Source organism: Sceloporus occidentalis, unplaced genomic scaffold, assembly GCF_023333645.1.
Source record: "Sceloporus occidentalis isolate IW3139 unplaced genomic scaffold, rSceOcc1.0.p SCAF_2, whole genome shotgun sequence".
Lineage (NCBI taxonomy): Eukaryota > Metazoa > Chordata > Lepidosauria > Squamata > Phrynosomatidae > Sceloporus > Sceloporus occidentalis.
The window spans coordinates 123932407-123953207 of NW_028316982.1; the positions used below are offsets into that span (position 1 = coordinate 123932407).

A 20801-nucleotide genomic window follows, 5' to 3' on the forward strand; every position below is an offset into this window, starting at 1 on the left:
TGAAACTTATATCTGCAATCACTGAACAAAAGAATAATAAATAGCTATTTCCCCATTTCTCACTGAATGCATGTTTATTTGTAGGGTTAAGCTAAGCCCCCATTTTAATTCTCATAACCCTAAACCTTGTTTCCTCTGAACTCTTCTACAGGAAACTAGATTTTCTGTCAAACACAATGAGAAAGCAACGACCAAAGTTAAAACTGAACTTGTCACATCATCACCATCCCGACAAGTATAGTCTGATTATAAGGGTCCTTCTTGGGCACCAGTTCACTCCATGCAAGTCTACAAAAGCTTATGCTACAATTTCTTTTACACAGTCTTGAAGGTACTACAAGATTCCCTTGCATACTGATATTCCAGACTAACACATCTACATCTCTAAATTCTGCAATGAGTAACAGTGAGGAAAAAAGCACCCTGTTTACATGCTTTCTGTACAAGTGGACCTTCCTAGAACCACCCTTTTCTGGTTTTGATTGGAAAGCCAGGGTGAATCAACTTGATGCCAGGACAGTGCTCAAACTGCATCTCAGCAATAGAGAATGGAACTTGCTGCAGAAACAGAAGAGGTTACTCTACCTGCCAGGTACCTGAAGAGTGTAGCCTTTCATTAAAGGTTTTCTGGTCCAGCAGGCTTGTTCTTGGAAACCCTCCCTAGTCTTAACCTCATCTAACATTCAAAGGTACCTGTAAGCCCTGATCTACAAACAGAATTTAGAAGTGGAGGGGAGGGGGAAAGACATAAAGAATGAGAATGAGAGGACAGAATAAGAGGGAGAAGAAAAGGAAAGAAAAAGGGAGGATGAGCCCCTCCCTCCCCCTACCTTCATCACGTTTCCTCTTCTCACCATTCGACCGAGGAATCCCCAGAATCCCGTTAATGGAGTAGGAGCCCACTGGATCATTGGAGGCACTGGAGACGGGAGGGGATGCTGTACTGGGAACTGGACAAAATGAAAAGGGAGAAAGGCCCATGAGGAGAGGAGCAGCCAGAAGGTAGAAGGCAACATACACACCCTGCCTCTCCGGAGAGGGCTGTGTTCACTGTGAGAGTTTCTGATCAGTCCCCAGCTAAGGTTAGAGCCCAAGAATGCCTTTCTAAAAGTATCTTTACAATTTGTGAATCTTCTGCAGGGGAGGAGGAGACCCTACTTTTGTCACACAACCAATCACACGATGTTCAAGACTGACTAGAATAATTTTTAATTACAAATCTCTACATTTTAAGACTAAATGCTCTAGATCTGCAGGCATGGATTCAAAAGCATTGATTTTGGCTGGGGTTTTTTTGGCAGTATTTAGAGAATTTCCTTTTTTTTACTCCAGTTTTCAGAATCTTGCATTCATTATGGCCAATGGAAATGCAGTCCCCAAAAATAAATACTCCAAACTCTGCTTTTGGTTACAAGATTGTGCTGGGTACATGTTACTGAAATAAATAAACACAGAAAGGGCAACAACCTTTAAAACTTTTGCCTCGTGCCAAAGAAGACACAACAGTATACTATTATTGTGAAGTTAAAGGCTTTCACGACCGACGTCCATAGTTTTCTGTGGGTTTTCTGGGCTATGTGGCTGCGTTCTGGAAGAATTTATCCCTGATGTTTTGCCTGCATCTGTAGTTGGCATCTTCAGAGGGTTAATACTATTATTATTTACCACTAGTGCTTGAATGGCAAGAGTTTGTAACTGCATAATGGGAACCTTTTTCCACAAGCTATATGATTTCATTAAAATTGAGGGAAGTGGGGATGGAGCTTATAGTTTTCCTCAAGATTCTATTACCATTTCTCTCAATATTCATTCATTTATTCATTTAAATGTATATACCCTTCCAATATCAATAGATCTCACGATAGCTCACAATAACATTAAAAATAGGCTTAACAGGCTAAAATAGTAAAATAGTTTAAATAAGCTAAAGATATTAAATTTAATGATTTAAAAACAGATTTTAAAAGTTTTAAAGACTAGATAAAAAACTAGATATAGCAGTTTTTGAGTTGAATTAATGAATCCTAAAGGGCTTTGGTGAACAACAGAGTTTTAAGTTGGCACATAAATGATAAGAGTGTTGGTACTGGTTGGGCCTCCAAGGGGACAATATTACACAGTTGGAGTGCCATAGGTGAGAAGACCCTCTCCCATGTCCTGACACAGTGGGGAACCTCACTGGTGGGCCATGGAGGAGCCCCTCCCAGCAGATCTTAATACTTTGAGCAGACACATAGTAATTAGTGCACTGCTGATAATTCTCTTGTGTCTTGCTCAGCTTTTAAATACTGGTGTCACTGATACTTTTAGACACTGAAGCTGTATCAAGATAGTGATACACTGCTACGCTTTATCTCAACAGATGGCTTCATAATCACAAATGAGGGGGAAGCATATGGAGAAGTGAACTTTCAGATGGGATGATGAAGCTGCCATAACTTCCAGTCTACCCACCCACTTATTTTCTTACAACTATAGGTTCCAGTTGAGATTAAATGTCAATGGTTTAACACTACTGGCAAAGGGGAGCTGTACATATATATGAATCTTCTCATTTGCCTGCTAGGTCTTCCTTTTTAAATTTCCCCTCCAGTCTGAACTTGAATTTTCAACATAATATGTGTCTGTTGGAAAATTCCAGCATTCTGTCTCTTTAATACTGTTAAAACATCCGCAATGTGAATCAGAGAATGAGAAAGGGACTGTGGAACATTCTAGCATTTTCTCTCAAACACCCCCCCCCCCAAATCTTGCTGTTAGAGCAATTAGGGTTTAAATAGGGTAGAATTTCCTGCACATGAAATCCTTCTGTTTTTCCCCCTCCCAATTTGCATTTCCTATATTATGAAATACATAGTCATAAATACCTTTGTTACTGGGAAACTTCCTACATCATTTGTCAATGAGACTGTTGCTGTAATAGTCACACACACACACACACACACACAACCATCAGAACTCACCAAGAAAATGCAGGTTAAACATCTAGATGTTAAAACAGCTTTTCTGTACAGTGAAGTTTGTGAGGAATTATATGTGGAACTTTAGATGGATCAGCCTCCAGGATTTCAAGTTCCTGGGAAAGAGCATCTTATATGAAAACTGGAAAAGAGCATTTATGATTTGAAACAGGCTGTGAGTCAGAAACTAAATCAGCATCTCATCTCAGGTTCACTACAGGCACTGCTGACAAATGTGTATACAAGAGGTTCAGAAATAATAAAGAGATTATTATGAGTTATGTTGATGATCTGATCCTGTGTAGTCAAGACAAAGCATTGTGAAGAGATAATCTAGATTCTCAAAATTGGGAGACATCCCATCATGCAAGCTACAGGAAAAGAGATTCCACCTCAACATTAGGAGGAACTTCCTGACAGTAAGGGCTGTTCAACAGTGGAACACACTCCCTCAGAGTGTAGTGGAGTCTCCTTCCTTGGAGGTCTTTAAACAGAGGCTGGATGCCCATCTGTCAGGGATGCTTTGATTGAGAGTTCCTGCATGGTAGGCCCTTGCAGTCTCTTCCAACTCTATGATTCTATGATTCTATCTTGGAGTGTGTCTCCTTTGGAGGTTTTTAAACAGAGCTGGATGGCCATCTGTCAGGAGTATTTTAATTGTGTCTTTCTGCATGATAGGGTTTGGACTGGATGGCCCTTGTAATCCCTTCCAGTTCTACTATGCTATGACAAATAGAGAAAAGCAGTGTTGAATTTTTCATTCTTAATCAATGTATCTTCTGGATTGTCTTGGCCTAGAGGCCTCTTAAAGGACAATGTGAGATCTGAACCTTTGATAAATGAAGACAAGTATAGGACTGCAGCTGGAAAGCTCCTACACACAGCTAATTTTACCATACCTGGTATTGCTAATACTGTTGGAAACTTGCAAACTGTTCGATCTCACTGCAGTGAAGAGAGTTGCCAGATATTTGAAAGGAACTGCAGATTAAAAACTAATGCTCCCAGCCTGTGCCAACCATGACTGATTGCCTATGCAGATGCAGACTGGGCTGCAGACCTGACAGACAGAAAATCAACCAGTGTAAACCTGATCTTTTATGGTGGAGAAGCTATAAGTTGGGCAAATAAGAAACTACCCAAAATAGCAGATTCTTCCAATGCCCTGAGTGTGTTTCTGCAAAGATTAAATAAAATTATGGCTGAATAACTTACTTCTGGACTTTGGGATAGTAGAGTCCAAGCCAACCCTTTTGATGCAAGACAACCAGAGCCACATCAAGATTTCTGAAAGTGAGAAGCCACTCAGAAAGAATATTGACATTGCCTTCCATAAACTGCAAGAGTATAAAGAATACTGCAATGCTGAAATTATGATTGTGATAATCTGACCAAGCTTCTATCAAGAGATAATTTCCTGAGACTACAAGAAGAGATGAAAATTCTCAGTGTGAGGTTTCTGGGCTCACTTTAACGGTTGTTCCCTTTAAGCTTTTTGCTTTAGTGGCAATGCTAGATGCTATGTTTGCCAGCCAGAGGAGACCCTGGAGTGGCAGAAAGTGTGCCCTTGGTAAAGGGAGACTAGAAGATTATGTACTTTTGGTCTAGAATCTCTCATTTTATTGTCTTAGTCATCATGGAATCATAATGAAGGGATGCAGAGGAAACAGAAAAGACTGAAATAACATCTTTGCCCCATTGCATCATTAGCCTGCTTGACTAAATGGGCACAAGCATTGAGAAACAAACTTTCTTACACTAATTAAGTATGTGTGCCAGAGTGTGCTGTAAGAAAACATTCTGGTTCGAACAGAAGGATTTAACTCTCTTTAATTTTGCTTCTCTATACATGTAAGACACTGTGAGTGATCTGATTCAAGAATTCAAAAAACTTCATTTCCCCCCTCTTTAAACATAAAATGTGAATAAAGGGTTCAAATCAACTGGCAAATTGACATATGAAAGATTAGAAAAATAAAGTGATTTTAAGAATTAAGAATATTAAGAAGAATGAATTAAGAATTGAAAGAATTATCAGATAGATCAAACAAGTTGAAGAATGAATTAAGAACTGAAAGAATTTTCAGATAGATCAAACAAGAATTCAATGGTACATGATTCTTTTACAGAGAGATGGCTTCCATTCATAGACTATATTAACAATAACTCTCAAATTGTGATCCTACTGGCCCATCTAGAACTTTGGAATGACATTGTGTAAGAAATTTTAACACAGCTTGGCTTACCAATGCGGTCTGCTGTCGTTAATTCCACCCTTTTAACCATCTCCATCTGCATCCTCATTCATTCTTTTATTTTTATCTCAACTTATTTAATTCTTGCTTATATTCACTTGTTACTTGTCATATGCTGTATATGTATAATTATATGAAATTAATTTTAAAAAGAATTATGAACCGAAATATGTGAGAACTGGGAAAGAGACTGCTTATCGGTAAGAGTGGAGCATTCAAGAACAGTCTGTACAGTTGGCCCTGTATACCCCAGATTCCTTATCCACAGCTTCAACTATCCATGGCTTGAAAATATTTCCAATATATATAAATTCCAAAAAGCAAACCTTGATTTTGCCATTTTATATAAGGGATACCATTTTACTGTCCCATTTTATATAATGGGATTTGAGCATCCACAGATTTTAGTATCCATGGGGGTCCTGGATGACAAGGGCCTATTGTAGTTGCCAAAACAGAGGCTATCGAAGAAACTGTAATGGATGGCTGAACACTCAAAGTTAAAAATGATATGTCTGTTCATGTTCATGTTTGAAAGAAATAGGAAGACATCTCTAGGAGAATCATCAGAAAGTGTGGAAAAACAAGTAGCCTTGTTGTAATTTTATCAGTTCATTTGATAAGAGTTAGCAAAGAAATATCCAGTTAGGGCAGTGGTTCTCAACCTTCCTAATGCCACAACCCTTTCATACAGTTCCTCATGTTGTGGTGACCCCCAACCATACAATTATTTTCATTGCTACATGCAAATATGTGTTGTCTGATGGTCTTAGGCGACCCCTGTGAAAGGGTCGTTCGACCCCCAAAGGGGTCCCGACCCACAGGTTGGGAACCACTGAGTTAGGGCAACAAATCAAATGTATACAGATGGTATGTATAAGAAAGTTCAGGAGGAATAAAACATGGATGATTAGTTTTTGAGATGGAGAATGATGGCACTAACAATTATGAGATGGATCCTAGAAAATCTGCTGGGATAAGAAGAGTCAATACATAATGGAAGAATGGGGGGTGGGCTGGAGAAACTTACAGAAAGATTTTTCTTTTCTGAGAAGTGGGGATGAGCTTGGAGGAAGAGTAAAATATAAAAGGGAGGCAGTTTGGATAACAAAATCCGTGGATGCTCAAGTCCCATTAAATATAATGGCTTAACAAAATGGTGCCCCTTCTATCAAATGGCAAAATCAAAGTTGATCCTGGCTCCTTTTTGCCCTGGTCCAAAAAACCAGAGTTCACATTAGAGCGGCATCGGGCCTATTTGGGATTGTGTGGCCTATAAATGCCACACCCCTGAAACAGCCGGAAGCCACTTCATTTGGCCCATCTCTTCCAGCACTGTGGAACATCATGCAAATGGTGGGTACAATAAGTCACTTTAGCAAAAATCAAAGAGATTACAAATAAGCTATATCTCATACGTATACATATTTGCCTTCAATCTGGGAATGTTGAAGCTCAATAAAAAGTGTAAACACTCATGTGACAGGCTAATTTTATTATGTCAGCAGACAATTACATGGTATATCCTCCCTGAGAATACCGGTATATAGGAGACCCAATACTTGTCTATAACCCATCCTCAGTCCTTTCACAAAAGAAAGTACACCTCTACAGGAACACAATTATTATCGATGATTCTCCTCATGGCCTCACCTGAGACAGCTTAAAGAAATACTCTAACAGTGAAATCATTACAGAAATTTACACACAATTATTAGAAAACCCATGTTTTATTAAGTATTGAGCTATAAAGAACAACACTGCTGAGAAAGCTTTTTCTGTTCATAGCAGACACAAACCCACCTCACCAACAGTTTTCTACTCTTTTAGAAATTATTAAGCCTATATAATACCAAATGTAAATTAAAAGGAAGGAAGGAGGGAAGGAAGGAAGGAAGGTGTTCAGAGTTCAGAGGTACTATTTTTGAAACACTGATCTATCTCATCCAGGCCCTTCTGGTTTAAACACATTTTACCCTACATTTTTTCCATGAACTTGAGAGCTAAAAACATCCTTTTTATAAAAGCACATGAGTGTGCACACTCATACCTTAAATATTAGATTACTTCCTGAAACCATCATATCCATTCATCTCTACCTGTAGTACAATTGGTTACTGGAGCAGAAGGGTCCTAACATTTGTAACCTCCTGCCATTTGAAACAATATGCTCTCCAAACTCAATAGTTTGTGACTAAACAGTGACATTTCATTCCCCTTCCTGAATATCCACCTGTATTCCCCCAAAAGCTAAATGCCGTCTAGTGCATCCCATTTAATTGTCTATTTTATTGTTCTGATGGTTTCACAGAAAGTGTACCATATAGCACCATCAACCATTACTCTGCAGAAATTAGAGATTTCTCTGCAAAATCTTGAATCTGGACCTTTTTAAAAATCAGCATTGATAAAACAACTAGTCTAAGGTCAAGTGTTATCCCACACTTTCTCTATAGTGTAGCTTACACGTTTCACTGCAATATACAGTGGATCCTTGTTATACGCTGGGGTTTGGTTCCAAGATCCCCCGTGTATAACAAAATCCGTGTATGCTCAAGTCCCATTAAGTATAATGACATAGCAAAATGGTGTCCCTAATAAAAAATGGAACATCAAGGTAAATTTATGCTTTTTTGGAACATTTTCAAACCGTGTATGCTTAAATCCGTGTATAAAAAATCCGTGTATAAGAAAGGCCGACTGTATTATACAAATATAGATTTTGTGTGCACTATATCTCTGAACCTCTTTACTAATATATATACCATGACAGACCTAGGTATAATCCTAATTAAAGTAAACCAATTGATTTAAGGGGTCTAGGCCATCAAACCAGTGGGATATCTTTGGGCAAGTCACACACTCTCAGCCTCAGAAAACCCATTCGGGGGGGGGGGGAAGGTACACAACAACAACAACAATTCTAATTGGGGGTAGCTATAGAACAGGAGTAGGAAATATCTGGCCTTCTACATGCTGCTGGACTGCAAGTTCCATCATTCCTCACAATTGGCTATGCTGTTTAGGACTCCTGGAAGTTACAGTCCAGTATATGAAGTTCTGCATTATTTGCACTCCTACCATAGAAAAGAGTATATTTTTAATATAGCATAATGATTTGAAAGTAATTATTAGCTCCATCTGCCTTCTGTAGGACAAGTCCTTATTTTTTTTTTCTCAGCCCAGCTTCCTAAATGTCTTTACTTGGCCAGGGTCTATCTATTATTTGTTGGAAGCCCAATACAAATGGGCAAAATGGGCAGCTTCCCCTCAGGCATAATAAACTTATGAACTTATGAAGCCTCCGTCAGGATTAAGCAGGTTCTTATTAGTCCGCATGCCAGGCACCATTGTTACACCATTGGTGCCATCACATGCACTGATGATGCACACATGGCATGGCAATCTTTGGACGCTGTGCCGTGTGTGTGGCATTATGGCAGCCCCCATGTGGATGGGGCCGAGCCATGATGGCGCCAGCGATGTGCGGTAGGGCTTAAGAGCATGCAGACATTCTGCACTGCCGAGTCCTAAAATCGGTCCCAGACTGCCACTTTCCAGCGGTCTGTACCTGGCCATAAACCCTTGAGGCACAAAACAAATGCTTCTCTTTTTAATTCTGAACACTATTTACATTCCTAAAACGGTATAAAACACCCTGCTGGTGGTTTTGTATAGCATACCACGCATCACGAAAAAGAATCCTGTAACTTTTCCATTGGTCCTAGTAAAATTATTATCCACTTGATGGTTTTCCTCTAAGGAATCAACACACCTACACATTTTATAAATAAGCCAATTCACTTTGAAACAAAGACCTTTGATCCTTTATACAAATACTGTTGTCAAACAATATATGTGAACCTGATTTTTTCCCCCTCCTTATATGAAGAATCTTTCATTTATCCCTGATGAAATACATTCTGTAAATTTTGGCATAGTTCTCCAGTCTGTTAAGATAATGCTGCATCCTTATTCCTCTAAGATATTAGGTAACACTTCCTGTTTGGAGACATTTGCAAAATTGATGGGCCTGCCCTCTGTTCTTTTCTCCAAGTAATTTATAAAGAGGATGAGTAAAAGTGGACCCAAGACAATTCTCTATAGCAACATAAATTTAATTTCTCTCCAATCAATAAGCATCGCTGATTTCAGCTAATCACATATTCATCTAACAGGAGCATCCCATAATCCACATTACCAAAGTATCTGCAATAATATCCAGACAGGGTAGGCACTTGCCAGCAGCCTTACTTAAAATCAAGATACACTACATCCCCAGCATTCCCCCGGTCTACCAAGCTAGAAAGACTCTCATTTTTGTTTTTTTAAGTGGTAGGAATGATCTCTTTTCAGAACTCCATTTTGGCTCTCAGTGATCACATTATTCTGTTCTAAGTATTCAAAGGACTAAGTGTTTAGTAGTCTACTCTGGCCATTTTTCTGGCATTGGCATCAAGCTGACTGGTCCATCATTGCCCCTTGCTAGCTGTCCATACCTCCTGCACATTGCTGAGATAGCATGTCACAAAGGGAAATCACATATTGGTCTTAAAATACAAATCTTAGTTTAACAGCACAAACACATTTTAACTGATCAAGAGAAAGTCCTTGGCCAGCAACCAACTGTTCAGAATAAGTATTATTAATGCCACTTCTATTGGCTCCAGCCAGTCTCACAAGAAGTGGACAATATGCACATGGAAATAATTGTCCATAACTATTCTCAAGCATGTCATAAAATGTAACTTAATTTCCACCCTTTTTGGTTTCAGGGTTAAAGCCTGAACTGTGTCCACCTGCACCTCTAAGCCATAGGGAAGTGTGTTCTTTTGCTTTACTATTGAGACCAGCAGCTAATAAATAAACTTACATTAATAAATAAAATACATCCGGTGCTGATTAGTATTATGAGGAATTATCTTAAAAAGCTTTGAAGTGATTAAAATATGGTCTTGATTAATCAAGTAGTAAACCGTTTAAAAAATTAAACGTATGTTTAGTAATGATGCATACCCAAATTGCAAGCTAAGAGAAACATTTTTACAAAAAGACAAGGTGTGGAATGAAACAGGGACCTAATTTTTAAAGAAAAAAGTAGACATTCAGCAGATGCAGGAGACAAATGTCTCCAATATTAATCCAAGTAGTATAAATCCCAGTGTCTAAAAAGAGCAATTAGCTCTTTATCAAGGAAGTGACAGAAAAAGAAATAGTCCATATCTATTTCAATTTCTTAGATGACTCACTCCAAAATGAGCCACTGACCTAGTGATTCCTACAGTGGTTGCTGAACCTGCAATAGATGTGTGTTAATTCTTTTTCTGACAGTTCTCTGATGAAGAGCTAATTGCGTAAAATGTGTTGGGATTTATACCACTTACTTGAACTAATGTCGTCGTTTCCTGAGCTTACTGGATTTCTTTGCGTCGCTGTCATTTTGGTGAGTTCTACCATTTTAAAAGAGGCCTTCTCCCATACAAAAGGAGAAGGCCTCTTCTAAAATGACAGCTGTTGTCACAGTTCTAAGAAAAACATTTTTAAAAGAAAATATTTTTCTACATGATGTTTTTAGTTTTGACTTTGACAGCCTCAACTCATAGCAACCCAGTGGATGAGACATCTCCAAGACCTCCTGTCCTCCATTGTTCTGCTCAGGTTCTGTCTTTGGTTATTCATATACAAATCTAAGCAAATTGCTGGATTAGGCCATGAGTACCCACTGCTGATGAAAGACACACTGCTAAGGATGGTCTGTCCACTGGCCAAGGGACTGCCACTGGTTTCAGTGGGTGCAAAAATTTAACCAGAATCCCTTTTGTGTGACACAGTGTGAACAGATCTGCACTTTTGTGGAGTTTCTCTTGCTGTATATGTAGACTGCTCTATCAAGATGTTTCTTGTAATATTCAATCGAAACCTACCTAGCTGTAATTTCAAACCATTACACCTAGTCTTACACTCTGAGGCAGCCCTTGAGATAGTGCAATATTGTCATCTATCAGTCTTCTCTTCAGCAAGCTAAACATGTCAAGCCACCTTCCTATATATGTTTCATTCTTTGTACCTCTTATCATCCTCATTGACTTAATCTGCTCCAATTTGTCTATATCCAGATCATTAAAATGAGGCATCCAAAACTGAATGCAGATGATACCTGATCAGCACAGGATAAAGTGGGAGTATTACCTCCTTCAGCTTGGAAACTATGGGGTATACAGACCACCCCAAAGGCGGTCTGCAGCTGCCCCTTTACTGGCCAGATTGTTGCCACAACAACTGCATGCCGTGGCACCAATCCAGCCTCTGTAGAGCACAAAAAGGTCTTTTTGTGTCCCGGAGGGGCGCCATAGCCACCACCACGTGGTGTGATGATGCCCCTTTAGCGCTACACCATTTGGGCACTGTGCCAGAGGCGCATCATTGTGGTGCATGCCATATAGGCCGGCTTGCGCCACAATGACACCCTGGGCTTGAAGCATACGGATGCTTAGCCCTTGCCCTGCCCACAGGCCGGCATTTTTCGCCAGTTTGTACAGGGCTCATGTTTCTATTAATGCAGGGTAAAAGAGCATTTGCTTTTTACTTTTTTGTTTGTTTTTTGCTGCAGCATCACACTGCTGTCTCATGTTTACCTTATGATGAGCAATAATCCCCAGATCCTTTTCACAGGTAGTACTGCTGAACCATGTACCCACTATCCTATATCTGTGCATTTAGTTTTTGTGGCCTAACTGTAGAGCTTTGTATACATCTCCACTGAATTTCATTTTATTAATTTTTGCCCAATTTTTAGTTTTTCAAGGTCATTTTGATTCTGTTCCTATCTTCCAACGTGTTAGCTACTTTCCCCATTTCTATGTAATCAACAAACTTGAAAATGATTCCCTACACCTTATTCTCCAAGTTACTGGTAAAAATGTTGAAGCGTAATGGTCCTAGGACAGAACCAAGGTCTCCTTCCAGTTTGTATTTCATCCACTGATGATGGCTCTCTAAGCATGTTTTTCCCGCCAATTATTGATCCATCTGACAGAGTTTCAATCTATTCCATTAGGGGAGACCTTATCAAATGCTTTTCTGAAATCCAGATAAATGTCATCCACATTATTCTCAACATCTACTAAACTAGTGATCTGATTTTTAAAAAGATAGAAAATTTGGCAGGATTTGTTCTTGACAACTCCATGCTGGCTCCTACTGATCATTGCATTGTCATCAAGATAGTTGCAAACAGAATTATATATAATCTGTTCTAATATTTTTCCTGGTTGAAGTTAGCCTGTCTGGCCTATAGTTTCCTGGATCTTCTCCATTCCTTAGACACTTTGCTACACTCCAAAATTTCTGTGAAAATTATGGCAAGAGGTCCAGGGAGTACATCAGCAAGTTCCTTCAAAACTTTAGAATGCAGTTCATCCGGCTCTGAAAATGTGAACTTGCTTAGAATATTTTTATGATTCCTAACCCCCTGCCAATCTTGATTTGCAATTCAGATTCCTTTCCAAACTCTCTGCTGCTGCAGAGGGGGAAACAAAGCAAAATGTGTATTGAGTAGTTCTGCTTTTTCATTGTGCAATTAACATTCTGGCGGGTTACAGATGGCCCTCTAGGGGCCGTTTTCCCGCCGCCGCCATTCGCTGTGGAGGGAAGTCCCAGCAGCCAGACCGCGAGGCTTCCCTCCGCAGCGAAAAAGGAACGCCGAAATGGCGCTCCTTTTCAGAACGCGGAAGTGGTGCCACAAGGGGCGGAGCGCGCCCTCGCGGCGTCACTTCCGCCGCGACACGTCTGGACGCACAGCATCCAAGACATCAAAATGGCGGTGCCCATGTGGATGGGCGCCACCATTTACGATGTGCTCCGCGCGTGTTGGGGCTGGGGCAGGTTAGGAAGGGGCAACTCTTCCTAACCCTAGGACGCCCCTTCGTAACCCTAGCACGCATGGAGTGCGTCGGAAGTGGCGGTGTGTAACCCGCCCATGTCATCCTTACTGAACAGCAATTCCACTCTTGTATCTGAAAAGGCCCCTTAGTGTCCTTTGCTTGCCTAGGCCCGTTACAATCGGGCCTATAGTACGGACTGAGTCCATATTAGGTTTAGAAAGGAGCCGGATGCCCCTAACCCTAATACGGACCGAGTCCGTACAAAATGGTGATGCCCGTTCCACACAGGGGCCGCCATCTTTACGTAGTGGACGCGCTGCGTCCACACGTCGCACAGCTTATATGATGCTGTGAGTACGCCATTGGCGCCTCGCAGCGTTATATCTGCGCTGCAAAGAGAAGCACCATTTTGGCGCTTCTTATTTGCAGAGCGGAGGAGTTGTGCGGTTTGGCTGCTACAACTCCTCCATGCTGCAACCAGCAGCGGCGCGAGACCACCCCTTCTGGGCGGTCTGTAACACAGCCTAGTTAATCTGCTCATTTTGAGCTTTAGCTTTAGCTTTCCTTATACTATTCTTTCAAGCTTGGGATACACATCTCTACTCTTCCTTGGTGATTTGCCTGTCCTTCCATTCTGTATACATACTCCTTTTTCTTTTTATTTCCTCTTTGAATTAGCTGTGCAGCCACATTGGCTTCTTCAGATGTCATCAACTATGACTAAGCAACAAAGTATGTATACACAAGTATATTGTTATGTTGTAATGACACATGCTAAGAATATGAATTATAATTCATTTTCTTAGCATATGCTGTTACAGCTTATGCAGTTCCAAAGCTTCCTTTTGAAAGTTCTGGTATGCTGTTAGTTAACAGAACTCCTACAGAAATAAAATTAATACTGTGGAACTCTACAGGATGTTGTGGTGAAGCCACATGAGAGCTATATGGTCTGACTAAAGACGAAAAATCAACCTTCCTTCTGCATTACTGCTGTGACCTAATCAATCCAAAGATTTGAATCACAGAATATAAGCTGATCCTTAAATAACCAGCTATGATGAACATATAAACACTGGTTTTGAAAAAAATAATTTGTTTTTCTGCCTCAAATATGCTTTTGTTTAAACAAAAAATACAATTTCCCTGTAATATTGAAACTACACAATAATTGTTACCTAGAAAATGCTTTTCCCTTAGCAAAGCTGAGTGCAACAGCAGTCTAGTCACTGATGCACTGACTACTGTTAGGAGCTGATAGTATCATTACCATGGCCCAGAATGCTCTTCCAGCTAGAAGACTGCATCCTGTTAATGAGAAAGGAAGGACCTAGTTGCAAATGAGAGTCTATTTGTGTACTTGAAGGTTGAGGTGGAAGAGAAATAGAAAGCTACCGTTATAATGTAGAAGGGTGAAGCCAAGGATCCTGGAAACAGTTTTGTGTGTTTTGATGAAAAAAAGAGTGTTGATAACATTTCTACAGAGGCCTTAGGAACTAGTTTAGGTGGCTGGCAGAAACAGTCTATATGGTGCATGAAAGATGCATCTTTTCCCACCTCGGAGAACTTACTGTATTCCTCTTCCTCTAGTACCCTTCAAGAACCCTTCAAATGCATGGTTTTCTATGGAACACTTGAAAAAAGACAACTATTGCTGCATAATAGCAATTGTCTTCTCCTTAGCAATGGCCATAATTCCTTTTCTTAAAGAGTTAAAAGTGGTACCCATGGGGACTCTCAGGCATGCTACCTCATTTTCCCTCATTATTCCTCAATTTGGGGGTTATGAGTCATACTTCCAGAAACTTTTGGGTTTATGATTCTTCCCTAAAACAAGGGATCTCCCATCACACCTTGTTTTGTCAACATGAACAAAAAGATCCAGTCTTTTACAAATTAGAACTTATTGGAAAAGTAGAAATGCTCTTCTGGGTCTTTCCAGTTTCACCGTGTGTGTGTGTGTGTGTGTGTGTGTGTGTGTGTGTGTGTGTGTAAGGGACAGAGAGAGAGAGAGAGAGAGCGCTATCCTTCCTGGACCCTGCCAAACTATGTAACCCATTTAATTCTCTGTGAACTGTCCTTCTCTACTACAACTGTGTTTTCTTCCCTCTTTCTAAATGAAAAATGGCAGCAGAAAGGCTATTTCCTGCCCTCTCTAAGCATTATTTAGGGTAGGAAACTATGCTAATGGAGCCACCGTTGTTCTAAGGCGAGGTGAGCAAAGTTTGTTATATGTGTTTCTCTGCAATCACACTCTTGCATCAGAAATTTTTTTTGAGACCAGCATCTTATCTGCACTGCAGTCAAGCTCTGTTCAGGATATTCTCATTCCAATGAATGCTGGAAATATGGAAAGAGGAAGACATTGCATGGGATTATTCACACTGTTACAGAACAACTTGCTAGTAGCTACTGACTTCCCTAACAGAGATATGTTGTCACAGAAATGCACCAAGCAATAGAACTGCAAGCAGACATATAAAAATGGGGAAAAAAACATGTCACGAAAGCAGCTACAAGATGACACTATAGTACATGTCTGCTGTGAACAAGATCTAACCTTGAGCTTCTTGCCTCTTTGGCCTTTGAGGCTCATCCCTGGGAGTTGCTTTACCTCATCTAGTACTGTCCTTTTGTTTCACTGTATTGAATCTTTGATCACTCAAATCCCAACTTTTCTTCTCCTGCTGCACTACCTCATTTTTTCTCCTTACCTATAGTGTGTCCAGGTGCACTCACTCCTGTCCCGGTCCCATCTGGTGTCGGGTGGAAAGGCTGCTGCACTTTGGTTCTGATGATCCTGCCATAACAACAACAACAACAAATACATTAATCTGAACCACTATGATGGACTCTGCAGATTGAAAATCAGATTTAATGAGTGGACTGATCCATAAAAATCAGATATATAATGTGTTTGGAGGAAGAGAAGGATGGCAGACTTGTGTTAAGATTTCTGTCTCCATGATCAAACGACTCTCTCTTCATCAAAGAGAATAAATCTACTACTCACTACCTACTGCTTAACCATCTAGGACCAAATTTCCCTTCCTATAAAGGAGAGAAGGGTAATGTCATGGTTTCATTCTCAAAAAGAGTTTGACAAACTGGCCATTAATACTGACTAACAATGGTAGCAAAATATATTTAAAAAAATTAAAAGACACATAGACCTTTGGATGCAATTAGATGTCAGGAGACCCAAGACGTTTACAGAATGCAATGCAGTATCTGTTGGGAAACCATGGTATTGTGGCCAGTTTAAGCTCTTCCCATGGTTTTTCCCCAATCATAACTGTTTTACCAAAGCACACAAGGAAGGAAAATATACAGGTACCACTCTGAACAAATCTTGTCAAGAAAACCCTGTGAAAGGTTCACTTTACGGTTGTCATAAGTCAAAAATAACTTCAAGGCACACAACAACATATCACATGAACTGGAAAAATCAACTCTAGAGTATTCTTTGCCTAAGAAAACCCTATGAAATTCATGGGGTTACCATAAGTCAGCAGGTGACTTAAAGACTCATACATGTACACCACAAAAGATATGGTTTAACCTAGTGCCCCTTTTCCCAAGGCCTAGTGTTAAGAGCTTCACAGTGTCCCAAGAGTTATCCTTTGTGGTTTTTTGTTCTGTGGGTGGGTTCAGGTTTTCAACAAGGCAATCCTCCTTGTTTTTGTTTGATTTGCCTGCCTAGCCATGAAATGCTTTCCCTCACTACAATCAAAACCTGTGAGGCTACAGTTCAACTCCAGGATGCTTTTTAAAGGGAGAAGGAAAAGTCTTCTCATTCCTTGCACCCATTTCTTAGACTAATTATTTTCTTATTAGATCCTAGTAAAACACTAAAGAGATAACAGTAGAAGTGAAATTTGTTGGGACATTTAAAAAGGAAAGGGAAGGAAATCAATACCAGGAAAGATTCTAGAGCAGATCATAGAGTTGGAAAAGAGCACAAGGGCCATCCAGTCCAACCCCCTGCCATTCAGAAAATCCCAATCAAAGCATCCCCAACAGATGACCATCCAGCCTCTGTTTAAAGACTTCCAAGAGAGGAAACTCCAATATTCTCCAAGGGAATGTGTTCCACTGTCGAACAGCCCTTACTATCAGGAAGTTCCTACTAATGTTGTGGTGGAATCTCTTTTCCTGCAGCTTGCATCCATTGTTTTGGGTCCTGTTCTCTGAAGCAGCAGAAAACAAGCTTGTTCCCTCCTCAATATGACATTCCTTCAAATATTTAAACAGGGCTATCATATCACCTTTTAACCTTCTTTTCTCCAGGCTAAACGTCCCCAGCTCCCTAAGTCATTTTGCTGTTGCTCTGTATATTAAAACAACACAAAATAGCTAAATGTGGAGGATTCTTTAGCTACCTTCAAAGGAGGGCTAAGCCATAAACAAGAGGCTCCTTGTCAAAATGGTAACTGCAGGGCTGCACACTCTCATGCCCACCCTCTGCTGCATTCAGCATTGTTAATATCTTGATTCTCTCCATTATGTAAGATTCCAATATTATGATTTTCAGCAGGTACTCACACACAGGGAGAGAGAGAGTATTTACCACACGCCTCTGAATCCACCTCAACTTGTTCAAGTCCACCAAATTGAGGGAAAGTAGAAAAATGTATCTTTTCTTCTTGCCTTCTTTCCAGCTAAATATCTATGAGTCCTTGGCTGCATCTACATTACAGAAATAATGCAATTTAACACTGCTTTAACTGTCATGGCTCAATGCAAGGAATGATGACAGTGATGCTTCAGAAAAAACCTATAAATATCAAAATAATCCAAGTATATGCACCAACCACAGAGGCAGAGGCAGTGGCAGAAGAAATTCAGAGTTTCTATGAAGGAGTCCAGAAAGAAATTGACAACACAGCAACACATTCTTGCAGGTTAATCATAGAAGACTGGTATGCTAAAGTTGGTAGCAAAGAAGAATAAAAAACTCCAAGAAGATTCAGACTAGGTACAAGAAATGAAGCAGGAGATAAACTAATAGAATTTTGTGAGGCCAACAATCTATTCATTGCAAATACCTTCTTCATACAACCAGAGGAGACAATACACATTGACATCACAGATGGCCAATACAAAAATCAGATAATTATATAACTGGAAGAAAAAGATGGAGAAGCTCCATTTTTGCAGCAAAAACTAGACCAGGCACTGACAGTGGAACAGATCGTGAACTACTTATAACAAAAATTAGAGTAAAGCTAAGGGAAAAAAATCATCATACTAAAATATAATATGAACAATATATCAACAAAATTTACAAACAATGTAAGAAATAGATTTGCACTATTAAGCATAATCGACTAGGAACCAGAAGCAGGGACGTAGCCAGGATTTTAGGAAGGGGGGGTCCAGACTAAGTGCCACCATTATAATGGGGCCTGGGTGTGGCGGCGCAGCAGCACACACTATTCATTTTTCTAATGGAAGGGGGGTCCGGACCGCAAGGACCCTCCCTTGGCTACGTCCCTGCCAGAAGAACTATGGTCAGAAGCCAAGGACATACAGTAGTCAAGAAAAAATGCAGAAAGATACTAACAGTGTCCAAAAAGAAAGAGAAGAAACAATGGATAACAAATGAAGCAATTCAATCAATAAAAGAAAGAAGAGAAGCAAACGAAAAGAGGGATAGGAACAAAGCCATGTAACTCTTCAATGATTAGTGTGCAGCATAAAGAAAACTATTGCAATAACCAATGCAGAGACACAGAAGACAACAACAAAAAAGGAAGAAGGAGATACCTCTTCCTCAAGATGTGGGAACTCAAAGGAAAGTTCAATCCAAGGGCAGGAATGTTATACGATCAGAAGAAGAACATGTTACAAGATCAAGAAGAAATAAAGATGATAGAAACAATACATAGAAGAGTTACATAAAAGAGAAGGGGAAAAAATGAATAACGCATGGAATGAAGAACCATACGAAAGTGAACCCCAAATCCTAGAGAGTGAGATAGAAGTTGCAGTGAAGATATTGGGGAAAATATATCACCAAGAACAGATGATAATTCCAACAGAATTGCTACAATTCACACAGACAGAATCAACTCTAGTGATATACAAACAAATATGGAAAACAAAACAGTTGCCATCAGACTGGAAATTATCAATATACATCCTCATCCACAAAAAAGGACACACAAAAGACTGCAGCAATTATAGTGCCATAGCATTAATTTCCCTCATAAGGAAAATTATGCTTAAAATGCTGCAGCATAAACTTCAATCATATATGGAGAGAGAAATCCCAGAGGGGCAGGCAGGGTTCAGAAAAGGAAGAGGCACTAGGAACCTTCATTAACCACATATGATGGTTAATGAAGTGCACCAAGGAATTCCAGGGAGAAAAAATCAGCATGTGCTTTATATACAGTGCACCCACCTTATATGCGGGCGCATTTTACACGGCTTCCAACATATGCCGGAAGCTGTGGTGGAAGCGAGGGAGCTGCACGCTGGAAGGAGATAATGGTGCATATGCTGTAAGCCATGATGGAAGCAAGGGAGCCGCATGCCGGAAGGAAATAACGGTGTTGCGCCGCCATGGGCACAAGCCCCATTCATTTGAATGGGGCTTGAGCATTCACGTTTTTTCTCTTACGCCGGTGTGTGTGTGTGTGTGCGGAACGGATCCTCCACGTAAGAGAAGGGCACACTGTACTATAGAAAAGCTTTTGACTGCATAGATTACAAAAAGCTATGGGACACTCTTAAAGACATGGGGGTTCCACTACATTTGACAGTCCTAATGAGAAATCTGAACCTAGGACAAGAGGCTATTGTTAGAACAGAATATAGAGAAACAGAATGGTTCCCAGTTGGCAAAGGGGTCAGGCAAAGCTGCATCCTATCACCCCACCTGTTTAACTTGTATGCTGAAAAATATCATAAGAAGAGCAGGTCTAGACAAAGAAGAAGGAAGAGTGAAGATAGGAAGAAGGAACAATCTTAAGTTAAGATATGTGACTGACACTATACTACTAGCAGAAAACTTTATAGACTTGGAACAATTATTTTCCTTTTTTCTTTTTCTTTTTATTAAGTTTGTACAATATAAAGCTTCCAATAAACATTTATCAATCACCACACATATCAAAGCATCACTCCTGCCAAAGTTTTCCTATTTCTCCCCATTGTTTTTCATATTGTTGGGTTGCTTTTCCTGCGATGTACATGGACAGTCTGTCCATGATTGCAAACTCATTCACTTTAATCTTCCATTCTTCTAAAGTGGGTATTATATTGGTTTTCCAATGTTTCGCAAATGTCATGCGGACTTGGAACAATTACTGAAGAAAGTCAAAGAAGAAAGTGCAAAAGCTGAACATAAATAATAATAATAACAACAACAACAACAACAACAACAACAACTACAAAGGATCTACCTAAATTCAACCTAGATAATGAGGGAATCATGATATGTAGTTAAGGAGTTCCCATATCTTGGATCAAACATTGATCAGAATGGAGACTGCAGTCAACAAATAAGAAGACTTAGAATGGGAAGGGCAGCCATAAAAGAACTAGATAAGATCCTAAGTGTAAAGAAATAAAGTCAGAATGATCAAAGCCATTATATTCTCCATCACCATGTACAGATGTGAAGGCTGGACAGTGAAAAAAGCTGACAGAAAGAAAATCAATTCATTTGAGACATGGTGCTAGAGAAGAGTCTT

General features: G+C 39.9%; 1 protein-coding gene across 6 annotated transcripts in view; it reads right to left on the minus strand.

Moving 5' to 3' along the window:
* LOC149318974 (paired box protein Pax-2) overlaps window positions 1–20801 on the minus strand; it is a 162682-nt gene that overhangs the window by 82470 nt on the left and 59411 nt on the right. For all 6 annotated transcript variants that reach the window (XM_089507934.1, XM_089507935.1, XM_089507932.1 and 3 more), the window contains 2 exons: window positions 15813–15898; window positions 831–950 (listed from right to left, as the gene is read on the minus strand). In XM_089507934.1, the coding sequence (XP_089364060.1) occupies window positions 831–950; window positions 15813–15898 (206 nt within the window). The remainder of the gene's footprint in view (window positions 1–830; window positions 951–15812; window positions 15899–20801) is intronic.